This window comes from Falco rusticolus, chromosome 2, assembly GCF_015220075.1.
Source record: "Falco rusticolus isolate bFalRus1 chromosome 2, bFalRus1.pri, whole genome shotgun sequence".
NCBI lineage: Eukaryota > Metazoa > Chordata > Aves > Falconiformes > Falconidae > Falco > Falco rusticolus.
In genome coordinates, this window is record NC_051188.1 from 62,480,222 (window position 1) to 62,498,597 (window position 18,376).

General features: G+C 39.9%; 1 protein-coding gene across 1 annotated transcript in view; it reads left to right on the top strand.

Moving 5' to 3' along the window:
- Window positions 1-18,376, top strand: part of MYO16 (myosin XVI) — a 412,211-nt gene that overhangs the window by 374,494 nt on the left and 19,341 nt on the right. The window contains exons 33-34 of the mRNA XM_037377384.1: window positions 11,556-11,714; window positions 16,978-17,069. Of these exons, the coding sequence (XP_037233281.1) occupies window positions 11,556-11,714; window positions 16,978-17,069 (251 nt within the window). The remainder of the gene's footprint in view (window positions 1-11,555; window positions 11,715-16,977; window positions 17,070-18,376) is intronic.

Consider the following 18,376-nt stretch of genomic DNA (forward strand, 5'->3'; position numbering starts at 1 on the left):
AAATGCTTGTATTGAAAATAAAATCAGATCCTTAGCACTCCTCTAAACGTTTCCAAATCCTATAGTAAAATAAAGTAAAATAGAGGCTGCAGGAGACTGTGCAGCCCCAGGATCACACAGAAAATATCACTGTATTTTTGACATAATCGCATAGTGTAAGTATCTACAGATGTCAGAAAAGGATCCTGGAGCAGACAGACCCTTGGTCTGACCTGGTGCAAGATCTCTTATGTTCATACCTAGTCAGTGCTGAACAGGAAGGAAGCTGAGGAGAAGTAATTGCACTAACTTTTCTGTTCTTTTTTCATGTTCCATTTCTGAGACCTGCAGGCATTCCTTTTAAATCGCTAATTATTGTTTGCTTTCTTTCCATTGATTTGGATTTAATTTGTGTCCCCTTCATCTTGGCTGATACTGGAGTAAATTAAACACACCATACTGGTTCGGCTTAGTGCATTTCAAGCCCACAGTTTTTAATAATATCCCACCTTTAATAGTGACTGATCGTTCAGGTAGACATTTACAGGAATTTTTTTTATTACAATGTCTTTTCTTCACCACTTGATGGAACATCATTGTTTGAAATTCAGCAGTGGTTTAGGAAGTTGTCTCATTACTGACAGTGTTGTGTGCTTCTTTGAATAGTAAACAGTCTTCAGTATTCTTTATTTATGATCCAAGATGCAGAACCATGAAGGACTTTGTTTAGGAATGACTACATCAGTCATTGTAAACCAAAGATACATTAATGTGAGAAATTAGCCATATCTGAGAGAGCAAGGAAGTTGAATCATAGTACACTTCCATTCCTGATGCCAACCATGTATGTGGCTATTTGGCAGTAAACGTCCTGTCACTTGATTCTACAGTTCTACAGGCATTTGGGACATAGTGGAGAGGGAAATTTGAACACAGATTTTAGTGAAAGTCTCTAATTAAATTCTCAACCGAGTAAGAAATCTGTTCAGATGCTCTTAACTTATTTACATCCACCTCAGCATTAAGTCATCTTTTGCATAGAGCCTCAGTAGAGAATAGTTCCATTTCACAGAAAATGTCAAGATTGTGATGTTTATTTTTGTTTTGCCCTGGAATGAAAATCAAGCTATCTGAAATTCTGTGCAGAAATAAATATTCTTTCATGTCCAGTCTTTCAAAACTGTTTGGAAAGCATTGAAATGGATGGCCTCAAACATAGTAATTTTTTCTTACTGGTAATGTTAATTAAATGTTTTGACTTTTTATTTTGGACCTAGGTAAGTTCAAGACTGGCCATTTCAACACTGGTCAGGTTGTCATATAGAAGTATGTCTTCACAGCAACCAAAGATGCGTTATAAATAAACCAGGCTACTTCTAAACTCACTGGCTGAGGTATCCCAGAGCAATGCATTTGTGACTGCGCAAACTCCAGCCCCTCAGTGATGACCCAAAGTTCTTGACAGGACTCATGCCATTCACCACGAAACTCTATCGACCCACATGTGTGGATTGTGTTCCAGTTCCAGCACCAGCATTTTGTGGGGCTGGATGGAGAAGCAAGAGAAGATAGCTGGAAAGAGACTGGGAAAAAGAGTTGGTCATAAACATGAGGGTGCCCTGACCCTCATGCTCTCTCCACACCGCTGCACTCTGCTGTTGAGAGGGTTCGAGAGTGTTTGGAAGTGGAGCACTGGAAGTAGGAGTAGCAATATGGGGCATCTTTGTTCTCCCTGGGCCCACTAGTGAGTGGGAAAATAAAGAGACCTTCAAGTTCAGTGCCCTTTTGGCTTGAGGTTTTCTATTTTAAAATGAAAATCAGGAAAATTATTTGTGTGGTGCATTTTTTACAAGAAAAAAACCATGAAAAAATTAGACCTGAAGTTCCACATGTCATTTTTTCTTTTAGCTCATCCCTTAAGGGCTGGTTGCAGTATGATGCTGACATACTAGTAGCATGTAGTGACAGTTTTTAGCCACAGGTTGGCTATATTTGTGCACAGTATGGGTGCTTATCACACTGCATCCATGACAGCCATATGTTTATGCTTTGAGGTTTACGGAGGTGTCATTGTCCATCACTGTATCCCTTCAAAATTAACTTAAAAAGAATCTAAAGAATATCTAAATTCAATTTTTATTTCAGAAGATCACTTTGAACAAATCGGTAATGTTGTTAAAGAGGTTTTCCAGTATAGCTGTCCCTGTTTGGTGGGCAGGATTACAGTACAGATGATCCAAATATATTCCTTGGATCGTCCCTCAGGATCCGCTCAAACAATTTTTCTGCTGAACACAGTCACTTATGCTGACTTCTGCATTGCAGTCAATGCCAGAGCTGGTATGAGAGAGATCCCGAAAAATCTCTGCAGAAGTATTCTGTAGGAAAAGTAAATAGAACTGATGTGATGCTGTTGGCAGTAGCAAATCCCTGTCTGTTTGTTTGTTTGGGGTTTTTTTGTTTGTTTATTTTTACAATATTTGCAACTGTGTTTGAGGGGGAGGAAGGTTGAGACAGTGTCTCATCACATAATTCCTTCCCACAGCAGCTAAAGCCCAGCAGTAATGGCTGTTCTGTTACTGAGATACCACACACAAATGTAAACAAACATAAACGTTTGGCTTCAAAAAGAACTGCTGCATCCACATTAGTTAAAAGAAAACAGTTTAAAAAGAGTGGCTGCATTTCTTACCGAGTTGCCGCCTCCTTTTCCAGCACACGAGCAGTTTTTTAACCAAACAAACACAAGAAATAGACTTTGGTCAGCCAGTCAACACACCTAACAGTAAACATAAGTATTACAGAGTAAAATCAGCTACTTTTTTCCGTATTAGACATGAAAAGGTGGGGAACATAGGAATATGGAGGGAAGAAATGCTTCTCCTAAGGCAGGAAATTGTCCCAAGCAGTGCTGCCCTCTTTATTGCCCTCTGTGGTTAGTAATGGAGCTCAGGAAGGTCTGCAGAGATAGTTTCTAGAGAAGACTGGTGAATGAAATCCCCAGTCTCTGAAACACGTGCACTGGCTGGACTCTAGCACACTTGCTGCATTAAAAAGGTGTTCCAAGTTCTTGCCCAAATACTATCAAGCAGCCTGTCCACATATCCATTACCACTATTTAAGAAGGCTGTTTCCTCCACTTCAGCAGAGCTGTCTTTGTTCTCCTGTTGGGAACAAGCCTAATTCGAACAATCCAGAGTCCTCTAGACAGGGAATGAAGGCGCTTGCGTTGTCCCTCCCACCAACTCTGAAAGTTTACCTGACCCAGAGATGTCCCTAACATTACTTCCAGGAGAGAGGGAAAGGTTTGTAGCTTGTAGTGATTGTCACTGAAGTAAATGTAAAATAAGACCACTATCTTCCCACGAGCACAAGTCCATCAGAGAAGCAAGCAGAAAAAACCTTTCTGTTCTAGGTCCATACTCTCCATAGCTGTGAAGCGATTTACAAAAAAGTGATTGAGATGATGGTTCTTAAAGGCCGAACCAGACCCAGGAGTTCCTGCAGCTGCTTCAACAACTTCCTTCTCACTACCAGCCTTATCTTCCAAACTCTGGCAGATTGGGGTTGAGGTCACACTAACACAATATTCTTCAGAGGAGGTCTTTACCTCTAGCAGAGTGAGTTTTGTCACTTCTGATGTTCTTCATGGCATCTGTCTCCTCTCTTTGCTTTCCAGTCTTCATACAAAGCTTCCACAAATGCAGCTTCCCAGAGCAAAGAAGTAGTTTACGTTTCCATATTTGCCTGCTCCGTTGAAGAATGTGGCTTCTGGAGTGGCTTGTAGCACTCTCTGATAACTCCACTTACACAGCTCAGAGATAAAGGGTGCTGGACGTGGCAGTACAAATTCATTGCTGCCTATCCTAGGAGCATTGTTGCAGGGGGAAATCCTGGACAATTGCCGCTATAAGGGCAGGCTTTGTGAGGTGAAATAAATCAATGGATAATTATTGCCTCTGATGGCAGCAGCAGCCGGCAGCACAGCCATGAGAGTGAGACACGCAGTACAGGCTAATAGGCTGGGGGAATCCTGTCTTGACAGTTTTCATCCTGCTCCATTTCTTTCAGCAAATAAGATGCATTTGCTTGCCTCCATCTCTCAGTAGACAAAGTAAACAGTCATGCTACAGCAGGTCACAGTGTGACTTCGTGTGGGTAAACTGAACTACTCTGAAGCAATATGCATTTATCCGGTGAAAGGACACCCAAGACAACATGTGCTGAGGGTAGCTAGAAAATGCCATGGACAAGGATGTCTCGACAGTAAGTCAGAGCAAAACAGAAAATGCCAAGTGCAATTGTCAAGGTGCAACAAAATGCAGTGGTAAACACTCATGCCAAAATGAAATGGCCTGTTCTTATTTAACCTTCCTCTCCCTTTCCTTCATCCAAAAAATATCTGCATGATTTCTGCAGTTGCCATCTTCTTTTTTTTTTTTTTTTTCCCATCACTTCACCATATCCACTTACCACAGTAAATGTAACAAGTATTCAGGGTTGGCCACTAGGATTCAGTGTATTCCTGACTCTCCCAAGAGTGAGAGCACAGATCAGGATTTCCTTCTGTCTGCAACAACTTGTCTTTCATATGCTGGTTAATAGGATCGATCAGTTCTCTCTTATTCACATGTATAATGACAAGCTGCTTGATTTGAAATTTCCATTTTGCTGGATGCCAGCCATGGGTTTCAAGGAGATCAGGCTATTTAGCTTTTAGATTCCATAGCAGCCCAGGTACAGAAAGCTTCTCCTCCTGTAAGACATTAATTTATCTGCCACAATGTTTGTGTTTTCCAGATTTCATAGTTGTTAATGAAGTATGAACACCTGTGGATCTTGTTAACTAAAACCATGTATTGATTATTAGTTACAGAAATTAATGTTTTCCATGAACGAAGAAATAATATTTTACATTATTGTGGGATTTATTTAAGACATTAAATGATAAGAAGGGGAACTATTTCCCCCTTTTTTCATATTTCTTTGCATAATTATATGTGTTACATATTTTTGTAGGTTTTGTTCCTTTGTGGAAAAGCTTTTAAGTTTTTTCTATAATATTTGTGGTTTCTGTTTCACGGGGCTGATGTTTTTTGTTGATCAGGACAGAGATTGTTTCTATTTTAGGACCTAGATACATCCTGCCTAGCTTGTGGCACTGAAATTCCTCAGCTGAGAACTCAGCCTTAACTCTCTGTTTAACTGATGAAAAGGAGCATGCACCTTGAAAGAATGGTCCAGGTACAAGCCAGATCAGATTGGGGTGTGTGTGTGTGTGTATGATTTCCATTTACACTACAGCAAAACTAAGAAGCTGCTTTCCCCTTACTGTCAGGATGAAACTTTTGAATGCAGCTTAGCAGAAACTGTACAACAGTTCAGTGCCCCACTAGCCCCATCTGGTTTGAGGTTGTTTTTCTTCCATATTTTTCCTTTTTTTACCTGAGATGGACTTAATATTGACCAGTGATTGCTGACTGTGCTAACAGGTGCTGTCAAGGTGAAAGGCTATGTCTGTTTTAGTAGAGAGCCAGTGCTGGGGAGTGTCCTGGGAATGGCAGCTCAATCCTCTGCGCGGTCACAGTGCTAGAGCAGTCCCTGGCATGGTTTGGGACCTGGCAGGCTGGCTGCCCTGCAGATAGATCTGGGCATGGTTCAGGAATCGGCACAGGCCAGGGACTATTCCCAGTAGACAACTTGGATGCAGCCTCTCTGCTGTGAAGGGCAAGAAAGTGTAACAGTATAGACAAGGTCTCTATCATTTGCCTCAGGGCCAGAGAACAGGTACAATCACATCTGAGTTACCAGGATAGACAAAGCAAGAGGCCCTCTGTATTTACCCTGTGTGATGAATCCCTCGGTGCTTTGGCAGTGCTGCACAAAGCATCCAAGGTAAGCATGAATCTGATCCAAACCCCACTGAAAGCAGTGGAGCCCTTCTGTTGTCATTAATGAGTTTTCAGTCAGACTGTAAATGAGCACTAAATGTTAAAAGGAGTATTTGAAAAAAGATCATATGGGGACAGATATAGGCTATGGATATACCTACTTGTAAAGAAAGGAGAGCAAAAACAAGGACGGGAAAAAATACAAACCAACCAGGTGAGTTACTGTCAGGCTTTTAATAATATACTGGTTTTCCATGTCTTGCTGCACAAAAAGTCTGTGGTGATTCCACCTAAATGCTGATATCAGTCATTGATTTATACTTCGCTTTAGGCTTTATTAAATAGACTAAATGCGTATTTTCCTTACAAAATTAATAGTTTCTCAAAATGTTTCAGTATTGCACTTTAATCTGTCATCTGAATAGAGCCTATACTGGCCCATCTTCTAATTTGGTGATAACAGCATTAATTCAGGCTAAATACAGCTTATGAAATAACTATGATGTTTGGGATCCCTCATTTTATGTTTCAGAAAGAAGAGTTTTATAATAGGATATTTGGAAGCCATAGCTCAATTAAAAGAGTTTAAGTTATTCTTTTGAAAAAAAAAAAAAAAAAATCTGTCATCTAGACTCTCAGTGCACTGGGTTTCTTTTAAGAGTGAGATAATGACTCAAAAAGGGAAATGAAAAGCAGATATATTAAATCATTTCCATGATTGCCATACTCTCACTTTTATTTCCAAAATAAGTGAAATTTCAGTCTATCCTGTGCCTTAGGACTTTGCCATGAGTTTTAAACTCAATCTCTTCCAGGAACACTGAGGATAACTAGCAAATGTGGATTCTGTGAGCTGCCTCTTTTGCATACCTTTCCTCTTACACTTTTCAAGTAATGTTGATGTAATTAATTATGGATCTGTTGGAATACAAAGCTTGCTTGTAAGGAAATTATTGTTACACTTTGATTTGTCATACTCTGATTAAAAGTACTGTACATGCTATTCCAGTTATTAACTATGCTGCAATTGAGAGGCAAATTATGTCCCCAATCCAGACATCCGTACATCCTTGTGGTCCATACATCCTCACTAACTGCAAGATTAGTCAGAGCAGAATTTGACTGTCACAGGTATCTTTTTGGCAAAGTCATTTTGCCAAAATAGTAATCCAAATGCTCTTCACTGTTGCGAAGTCTGTGGGTTTTCACTTAAAGCTTGTATTCCTTTTATAAACACGAACTCCCACCATGCTCTTACAGCTGATACCTCTCTGTAGGTAGTGTCTCAAAAGTAGGTATGGATGACTTTTGAAATAACATTTATTACTAGCTGGAAATTGTTAAGATGATGTTACTTAAAAAAAAAAAAAAAAAAAGAACATGGTAAATAATGCATCCATCTGGTGAGAACAGCAGAGCACAAATCTGAACAAAAAGCTAACATTCAGCACGTTGGTGAAGATGTTCAGCTGTAGGAACCATAGTTTTTTCTTTTTCTGTATCCTAAAGTATTTCTGATAGTTTCAGAATGTTGATGAGTAATGGGAGAGCAGTGCATACTTGTATCTGCAGAGATTCATGGCAGCAGGAGGAGGCTGACATTAATGTGGATAAAAGTCCAAACTTCTATATTAGGTGACTGGGAAAACATGAAAGTGAAGTGAATTTCAGACCGATACTTGATGGATAAAATAGGAATCAGTGGGGGTTTTCTAAGTCTTTAGTATTAATAGAGGGCTTCCCTATATCTTTTGTAATTGTCCACAGTATGTCCATCTAAGATACCACTGCACAATTATAAATTGTGTGGAATAATAATATTGTGATACAAAGTCATGAGACATCTTTGTTATGCTCAGGGATATTTTGAGTAGTGGGGAGATGGGATGGAGAGACATAATCCAGCACAGAAGATAAAGTCAATGCCTTCTGGCATGTTAAAACTTATTGGGGAAAAAAACCTCAATGTCCTGCACCTGGCACGGAATTACCTTTTATAATGATATAGGCTGGGGACAGACAGTCTGGGGAAAGAATGCTGGGGGCTCTGGGAGCTGGGCAGGAGCTGGCAGCGAGCCCTGGCTGCAGAGATGGCCAGCAACATCCAGGGCTGCAACATCAGGAGCACCGCTGGGAGCTCCGGCCAGGGGGTGTCTCCTCTGGCCAGGACCTGTTAGACCACATCTGGGTACTGTGGCGTACCTTTCTGGTACTGGGTACCTTTCAACACAGAAAGATGCTGACAACCTGGGGTGAGTTCACCCCCATGATGCTCAGGGCTGGAGGGTGTCCCTGTGAGCAGCGGCTGGGGCAGTGGGGCTTGTCCAGCCTGGGGCAGAGATGGCTTCAGGGGCACCTCACAGCCACCCCAGTGCCTACTGGGAGGGGAGGGGGAGGGGGCAGCAGGGCAACAAGGTACAGCAGGCGTGAACTGAAACGAGAGGGGTTCAGGCTGGGTGTGAAACCTCTCCCCCGTGAGGGCAGGCAGGCCGGGGGGTGGGCAGAGGGACCGGCTGCCCGGGGGGGTGGGCAGGCTCCATCCTTGGGGGGTTTCAAGACCCACCTGGGCAAAGCCCTGAGCAACCTGGTCTGATCCCACAGCTGGCCCTGCTTGGAGCAGGGGTGCATGAGGGACCTCCTGAGGTGTCTTCCAACATGAATTGCCCAATGATCCCAGATAAGTTTTGCAGCACTGGGACAGTTTGCTAGTTACACCTTGTTATCCTCTTGTTATCCTATTTATAGAAAATATTTTCTTATGAAATGAAACTCAGCCATTTTACACAAAGTCCAAAATAAATAAGCAGTATTTGTTTGCTAGGGACACAGTCTGGCTACACCAGGAGTCTTTTAGACGTCAGCCAACATATGCAGCTACACTTTTTCTGTGGACTCACATGAAACTGCTCCAATGGTGATTGGAAGATGCCTATATATAGGAAATTAGTACAAGTATCTTTATATAATCCAGATTATTTTGAAACAAAATATAGGCTTTTTTCCCACCCTCAGGATTAATTAAATAAGGCACTATGACATATATTTTCTTTATATAGTCTTCTGTTTAGAAACTAAAGGGTGCATTTCTTACAATGACTGAATAAAGCAAATGGGATAACAGATCTGTAGATAGCTGTCCCAAAAGATATGTTGCATCTCTGTCCACTACTTGTTTCTGCCAATCTAGCATGATATTTTAGCTCAATAGTAGCTATCCACAATTCTTTGTAGTATTTCATTTTAGAGATACAAAGGAGAAAATATAACCTTTTATTTTCCGAGAACCCTTCATGAATGCCATGAAAAGATATCAATGTACCTGTGAAACAAAGGCTTCTGCAAACAGGAATGCAAGAAAAAGTCTTTCCACTTGCACATTCTCAAATGAATTGCAGATGTCAGGCAAATCAATAAATCTTTCGGATATCAAGAAAGATAAGGATCCCAGCCACTTCCCCCGAGACTCTTTATGTAAAAGGTGGCACAATAATTATGTAGGTGGATTATGATCTATAGGCAACTGCACTGACTATTAACATCTGAAAGTGACATTTCCTTTTCAGACAAATTTAATATGAGCTGCAAAGATGCATTTTGCAGTCAACTTGCTTGTACAAAAGCTAAATCAGGCATGCTCTCATAATTGTACTGTATGCATTTTTCAGCTCAGACTCTGATTCTACTGCCTTTCCCAAGTCAGATACTGTGCGTAGAGCTGGCCTAATTTTTTCAATGCGTAGCACTTTTGCCTAAATATGCAGTTTATGAAACAGTGCCACTAAAACACTCCAGTCAGATCGGGCAAAAATGATCAGGGAATGAGGGCAAGGGATGGAGCAAAAGAACCATTGGAATGTTTTATTCTGACAGCTTGGAAACAAACTTCTTGACTTTTCAAGAAAGCTTTTTTTGTTAGAAGAGGAAATGTTAGGAAAGATTCAGAGTTAGATAACTAAAAGCTAAGCAAAAATAACAAAGACCTTTTCAATGAAACAAAACATTTCAAGTTAAACAGAATGGATATATAGTTTTCATTTAATGAATTCACTTTTTAAATGTTGGTACTTTATAAACCAGGTGGGTTTTCTTCAGTTCAGGCATAAAAATGAAAAATCAGCTGTGCAGTCAACATCAAGTTTGAAAATCTGCAGGTGAGGTATCTGTTACCTGGTGAGAAAATGTTTTTTCTTTCCCCTTGAAAAATGTTCATGTGCTCAAGACTCGTAAGAATGTATTCTATCTTTGGGAGAGCTGAGGATGTCATTGGCAGTATGCGTGAACGCTGTAATGTTGGGTTTAATAGCTAGTCTTTTGACCTCCATTGGTTGTTACTGTCATTATGACAAAGCTTAGACAGACACACCCAAAAACAAGGATTACCTCTTTGAGAGCTGTCCTAGAGGAAAAATTTCCATTTTAGAGTGCTAAATAGGACCTCTGCACCCAGGTCAGCCATAATATGTCAGCCCCGCAGCTAAGGCCAGCTCTCAGAGCAGGTGGAAGCAGTTAGGAAATCTGAAATGGATCCAAACAGAGAACTGAATTCAGCTTTGTCTTCTGTGAAACAAACCCGACTACAGCAAGCAAAGAGTATGCATATATTTTCACTGCAAAATTAAGAGAAACACAGTAAAGAGAGAAAAATCCATTTAAAATGTCCATAGCCTTGCCAGTGCAGCATTTCATGCAGCCTCAACAGCCCTGCCACACGGGGGTGGAGTGGGGATAGCCTGGCATGCCAGAACTGCAGTGTGGGTCTCTCCTACCATCCCCATGCATTCACAGTCTTGACTCTGGGATACAAACCTGGCTTCAGCCCCTCAACTCCAGTGGGGAGCACCACTCGGGCACAGCTGATGGCTGAGCCCTGTTTCTTGGGGCTGACAAAGCCAGGCAAGCTCAGAGCCAGCTCCAGGCACTTTGATGTGAGCTGAGCTGTTCTGCTTTGCATGGATGTGCTGTCAGTCAGAGAGGAAAGAAAGAGAAGGGTTTTGCCCTTCTCTTTGAAGAAATGCCTGTGCATTGTACATAGCTTGGGAACTCCTACAGGATCAGACCTCCTCTTGATGTCTTGAAGAAATGTAACTAAAAGGCTATGACAGAAAAACCTGGAACTTTATAGAAAATTATGATTGATGGATGCAGAGCCCTGAGGCAGGGTAAATAATGCCCACGGGGAGGCTCTGCTGGGAGGAACGCTGCTACATACAGTTTCGTATGAAAAGCCATTTTGTTTCTTGTGGTAGGAGACAGAAAAACTAAACCTCTGTTATAGCTGTTGCTAGTACCACCTAATGCAATGGTGAAAGCATTGCAGTGATGGCAGTGGTATATGAACGCATGCAAAATAGAACGTAATCTAAAATAGAGGAAATACAAACATTTGCTGAGCTTTATCATCTGATTTTTGTGTGAAAAGAAACAGTACAAATGGCATTTTATAATGCCTTTCACTTCCATAAACTTTAGATGGCTGCAAGTGGAACATTAACAATGAAAAAAGAAAAACCCTGCAAAAATCACTGGCTTAAACCTTCCACATTTATCACTGGACTCATGAATTTAGTGATTAATTCAATTAATGTGATAAAGTAATTTGGTTTCTCTGTGTTAGTTTATTTCTACTTATATGTGAAAGCCACTAGTTAATAGGAAGCTGACAAGCTTTTTCTCTGTTTGCATCAGGTGCTGAAACTAATCTGAATTTAAGGAGCAGGGAAGATCCAAATACATCAGGTATTGGATCAGAAACCCAGGATAAGAATGCAAATAACCATGGAACTCAGTCATCTAATCCACTGTCCAGTTCTGTGACTGCTGAAAATGGGAATTCAGTATCAAATGGTAAGCAATTTTTAATCCCAAAGCTCTTCTAACATGAAATTACTGAAGTGTTTCCTTGAATGAACTTTGTAAGATATAGTCGAGCTGGAATCTTCTGAGATGTGAAATATCTATGTTTCTGGAACTGGCTTAACTTTATATGTGTGAACTATAAACCCCTCTCCAATAAAAGCTGAATGTGAAGAAAATAAAACAGCCTCTGTTGAGGAATTTGTAGTTAGCTCAGCTCCCAGTCTATAAGCATCCTGAGTCATGGAGGACTGAAATTTGAGATTTTTGATGCTATAATCAACACAAGTGGGACCAAAAATGGGAAATCAGGATCTCCCTTTGCTACAGGTGCCTTACTAGTGAATGACAAATTGTTTATCATTGCAACAAGATGATCAAAATTGTGCAAGAGTAATGACAGAAAGAATAAATCCTAAGGATATAATGGCTGTATTGCATCACACAATACAAATACACAAGTATGAACAGGCACAAGACAAATAGAAAGTATTTATTTTGATCAAATACGCAGAAACAGATGTCTAAATACTTGCATGGCACTGGGTAAAGTTATTTTCATCCTGAAAACTTAAGGCTAAATATGGTTTGTGTAAGCAGAACAGTTGTATAGCCTTTACCATTAAGGGTAGAACTAGGCATAATACACTTGGTAGTTTGAAAGCTATGCTGGAAAAATCAAAGGGAAAAAATATTAGGTCAAGGGAAATTCATTCACAGATTAATGCTGTGTTGCTTTCAGAAGCTGAGTTTAGTTTCTGGTACTGCTGTTAGTTCAGAATTTCAATAGAAGTTGCTTTTTCATTTTATATAATGTAATCCTCTTCTTTAGTTGATTTTTAATATTAGGAGTCATATCTTTCTACAGGTCTGTGCTATCAAATGTGACTTTTCTGACACAAATCTTCCACGCTCACCAAGAGTTTTTAGTCTGAAAGAGCAAGCTTTTGTGCTGTTTCTTGTCCAAACAGAAAGAGTAATCAGAAAGCCTATAATAACCTTTTACGTTACAATGCTGAAAGTTGTGATCCTAAATCACCCAAAACAACAGATCTTCTGGTGGGAGACACTCAGACACGGCAGATAAAAGTTTACAGAAATTAGTTATCATTAGTACCAAACAGGATACAAAGGAGTGTGTAATCATTAAGTGGAATGTTGAAATATGACAACTGTAGTAAGTGACTGAGGTGACCTAGCCTTCGGTTAGTGAAAGGGAGAAATTCCCCAGATATCTGACAGTTCTTTACCCCCAGTGGAGTGTGTTGTAGAGGTACTTACTCTCTGTAACCCAAGTGAAAATTAGAGTAGATAGAGACAGCCCATGGGGCCGAAGGAGCATTGTGCTGCATTGTGCCTAATGGTCATACAGGCACCTGTTCATCCAGCTTCGTTGGCACACTGCTGTCCCTCAAAGGATGCCTCTCTGGTTATTCCTTTTCATTTATAACTGAGGTCCGCTGCTTGTGTATGGAGATCCATGTGACTGGACTCACTATATAGTTTATGCAGATTGGCATAAGAGTAACTGTAAGAACCTGCCTGTTTCACCAGAAGCCTTATGCATTATTCAGGTAAGGAGATTAGTCTTGTCTAGCTTTAGCTGTCAAGAAGGTAGCCATTCTAAGGAGGTCACCTGTGGGCTACACTCTGCTATATAGCCTCTTGAAACTTACCACCAGGTCTAAGCACATCAGGCAACAAGTCACAGAATGGGAGAGGTGTCACAGCAGATAACCTGACAGAAAAGGGGCATGTCACCATGACACAGGCTACATACCGTTCAGCATACAGCCTTACGTCTTGCCTTTCCTGGTGATGCCTCTTTCACACTCCAGCAGCCCATGTATCAAGTGGAGTTGATCAGTAGATCCAGCCTGTGTGTGAATGCAGAATCATGGAGGCAGGTAGAAGGTTTGGGGGATTATGTGTGGCCACAGCTGTGAAGACGCAGAGACTCTGTGGTGTTGCTGTTGTTTTGCCAATACGGATGTTGGAGTTCAGGAGATGCAGGGTCTCCAGTTTGGGGGTAGCAAAGCCTATGAGGCCAGAGGTTGTCTGGAACCACAGGACTGCTTCTAGATGTCCTGTGAACTAGATTTCAATATTTGAGATGCAAGCTATTTATCTGAAGGATCCCAAGAGGAGGATCTGAGAACAGGGCAGAAGTGGGAAATAGCAAGTATAGGAAGAAGATCAGGGACTGAGTGTGGGATCTTCCTTTGAAGCAATATAGAAAAGGCATTACAGGGAGCAAGTGGGTAAAGGATTGGGTTTCTAGTTTGAATACACATATTGCTTGGGACAAGGCCATATTCTTGATTATGTGAAAAAAATCGAATGCATTTCTTTCATTTAACTTCTGCAGTTAGAGATTTTTGATTGAATCGTATTCCCTGGTATCATTTTCACCACCACATATAATTTCAGTAATAATATTAGGAAGCATAACCCTGCCAAAGAATTGCCAAATTAGACTGACTTTTGGTAACTTGAGAATAGTTGCAAGAAAGCCCAGTCCAGATGGTGTAATTTGTGCTCCAGCCTGAACCCCTGATTAACTTATGTTCCTGTAGTTCTGCCCCTGACCCATGCTAAACTGATGCTTCCAACCTTGTGCTGAATTAAGCAAGGTCTTATTCAATGCACAGCTGTGGTATCCTAATATTTATTTAGGTGTACATAAAGGAAAACTCTCAGAATGTAATCAACTACTCCATTTATCTTTCCAAAATGCACCAAGCCTCTGCTTGCCATGTCTGTGACAACGTGCTGTTGCTGTACATGGAAACTTTACTTATTTGATAAGACCTTTATCATAGCTTTTCATAGAAATAAACAGAAAATCATTGATAACCTTATTCTTAGCTCAAGGCTGTCAGGGACAGTAGATACTGAAGTGTATGAATATAGTGCAAAAGCAGTAGCTTTTCAAAATGTGCTGCTGGCCTAGGAAAGTATTTTCATTCACTTATGATGGTTTAGAATCATGAAAATATTTTACATTATATCTTTTATTTGAATGAAATAAATAACACCTACTTTTAAAAGGCAATTGGCATTGAAATTTAGATAATTTTTTATTGTTTTGTTTGAGTTGTATCCAAACTGGATCCGTGAAAATAAATTATTACTTCAGGAAATTATTTGGAAAAAAAAAAAAAAAAAAGGATTTGTTTTGTGTGGACAAAACCTGGATTTTTGGAGGGAAATTTGTTTCAAATATTTCATTTGACCAAAAAATATGTAATTTTGCTGAGGGAAAATTTTAAGTTGCAGGACAGGGTATTTAATATCGGTAAGAAAGGAATAGTGGTAACTTACATGTATTTTACAAGCCTAGTAACTGGAGACCTTGAACATCAGACCTTACCCCAGTACATACCTAATATATCATGCACCAGCTTCAAAAAGTGACAGCTCCACCTCGAAAACAGCACATAGTCCAAGTCACTGTGAGAACAGGGTCAGACTCCCTCACTCTCTGCACCAGGCAAGAAAGGACTGAAATGCTGGATTCTGACAAGATTTGACCTTACTCCTGAGCTGCAAGCAGGGGTTCCACCTTCTTCACTGCTTGTGTGTGTCCAAAGGAATTCCACATGATTTGAAGCTGCAGAAGAAAATCCATATTTATGAATACTTTACACAGGCTTTATTCAAAAGAACAAATAACAAAAAAACCCCAGCTGTCCCTAGTTACGAAGCTGTGGAGTTGCACCATTATAAGAGGAATGCTAAAAGCAGGGTAGAGGACAAAAAGGAATAAGGATCATTCCTTCTCTTTAAAATTCATGTTCGATTTCTCTCACAAAATCAGGTTATTTTATGGCATTATTTGTACAATTTACATTTTCATGAGTTAATCATATATCAGTAACTATGTAAGCGTTCATGCTGAATTATCAAAAAAAAAATAAAAAGCATTTTTGGTACTGAAAATAGCAAGTTGTAAGACAGGAATATTTCACATTGTTTCTATGCCAGTTTTGTGATTGAACAAGTGAACATGAACACGAAACAGAACTATGTCTAGTGTAGTACATAATCCCATAAGTAGTTTATGATTCATTGCATCTGAATTTTCAATTGTTTCCATTATGATTCTGTGTATTTTGTGCATAATATACAACGAGTGGGACTCACCTCATATTTCCTTATCTAAGAGTTACATATCTAGGCCCAGAAGCACTTTACCCAGTTTTAGCCACACAAAAGGTAGATGCCTAGACAAATCAAATACTTCAGATTAGATGTTATCAATTTCTAGTTAGCAAATCTCAGGTGATCTAACTGAAAACAATTCAACTTGCATATCTCTCACCAGGATGAATCCTTTTCTTGTGGTGGATAGCTGTGTTCTGTTGACTGAAGAAGGGGTAGCGATATGCTGTTTGTGGATGCCATAGTAGCATGAAAATTTGGAATATGTGCTATACAAAGCAATACCAAAATTGCTGGATACCAGACCTACCACAGTGTCTGTGATTCTAGTTTGTGAGGGGCTCAATAACACCTATCATAGACTCATTGTGTTTCTGCTTCTGCCTTTGCTTCCCCTCATCCCACCTTTCAGATCCTCTGTAGTGCTATGTGACTGGTCTTCCCACTCCGGCAGAAGTGATGGGGAAGCGCCGGCAGTGAGCCTCGCTCTAGGATCACTGTGCAGAGGTGTTTCTCTTGACTCCAGAGGGAGACCACCTGCCTCTTTTACACTGGATGACTGGTTTTTACACAGCTAAATTTTGGGCAGCTAATTCCCACATGGAGATTGCACAATAAGTACAAGAATTACAAACAAAACTCTATACTGAGGAGATGAAGTTGTAAGTCCTGGACCTACTATCGACTTCCTGTGTGACCTAGAGACATTAATTTGAGAGCAAACCGCAGGCCTGTTGTCCATTCCCTTTGTATTGCTTCTGTGATGAAAAGGAGCCAGGGGAAGAGGAGCCAGGGATTTCCGCATTGCAGGAGGAATCCCTGGCCAGTACATAGGTAATGTGCTATTTGCAGGCTCTTTCAGTACAATTGCCTCTTCTTTAAACCAGCATGCATACCTATGATGCTATTCATACTTCGTAAACCATAATTGTTCCAGTTTCAGTAAGCATGGAAATAGTAAATATCCAGGCAAATGTGTGATTTTTTTCCCATTCTTGTTTAGTAAAACATGTCAAGGTCTTTTGAACCTCATGCTGAAATCAGTCAATGCGTAAGTGTCAGATTATAAATTAGTGTTGTTCTGCTTTAGGTTTACCAGAGGAAAATGAATATTCAAGACTGTCAGCCAGCACTACGGCAGGCTCATCGACTCAAAGACATAGGGAAAGCCACACTAGCCAGGTAAATATTTCATTGACAGTCTATGAGAACCAGTAAAAGAGAAAAAAAATCATAGTAGCTGCATGCTGAAAGGTATCTTTATTCAAATTTGTGCATTGCCATTGAAAAATGCAGGTTTCTTTTACAGGTTTGTGTTGAGCTAAGGACAATAATGAACCTACTCTTTAACTTCTTTTGTTGGGAGGATAATCATCCTGAAAGGTTCTCAGAGTTCACAGTTTATGAAACTTACTGTTGCTGGTTGTGGGGACGCTGTTTTCAGGCATGAAATATATTTCTTCACCCTGAAAGGACCAAGATGTTATCTCTAACAAGATATTCATTCATACCAGAAAGAGTTGCACGATAATGAAACTCATAGGAATAAATACATAATTTTATCATCCTTTTGTATATAAAAGCAGTGAAGACTTTAAAAGCAATTTTCACTGGTCTTATACAAATATCAATAAGTAAAAATTAAAATCAAAATATCTATCAATTAAAACAGCAATAGATTCAGATGGAGTATGAATCTTGCACTTTGGTTCTTTTAAATTTCTGTGTAGTTAATGTCACTTTAACACAGAATTAAGTTTGGCATGCATTAAGTGAACAAAAAGGAATAAAATTGGTCATAATATGTTTTCTTCATTCTTTTCCTCAACATTTTATATACAATATGGAACACTTCACTTTTCTAAAAGTGTAGTTCCAAGTAATTTTTTTTATTATTATTTGAGATAACTGTAAGAATTTTACAGTAATGCCAAATATTGTACAAAGAGAAAATATGTTGGAGTTGAGAGGAATCTCCTCAACAGAAACCTCCCATTAACCAGTGGGACAGTTTCTGGACTGTTTTATCAGAAGGTAAGGAAAGTACTTTATCACATTTAAAAGCTACTTGTTGTCTGCAGGGAGCAGCTGACATGTCATTACAACAAAATACTGGCCTAAACCAAACAAATGGATGTTTGACCATTGACTCCAGCAGGAGTGGGATTCAGCCTTCAACATCCTATTTGGCTTTAACATAGCTTTGAAAAACAATAGGTTTTATCTGAGTAAATATGTGAGCAAACTAGTACAAAAATCTTCATTTTTTAATTTTCTATCCCAATATCCAAAGCACAGGCATAACTACAGTGCCTATTCTGAGTTGAAAAATTGTGCCGAGACAGCACTTGGCACTGCACTAATCTCTTCAGCTCTATAAATGAGATTGGCCAGAGCTGCCCTGGCACACATAAGCATATTGTCTTGCACACAATAACAAATTTTTGTCATCACCATACCTCTCAGACTCCCAAAATGTACTTTAGCCA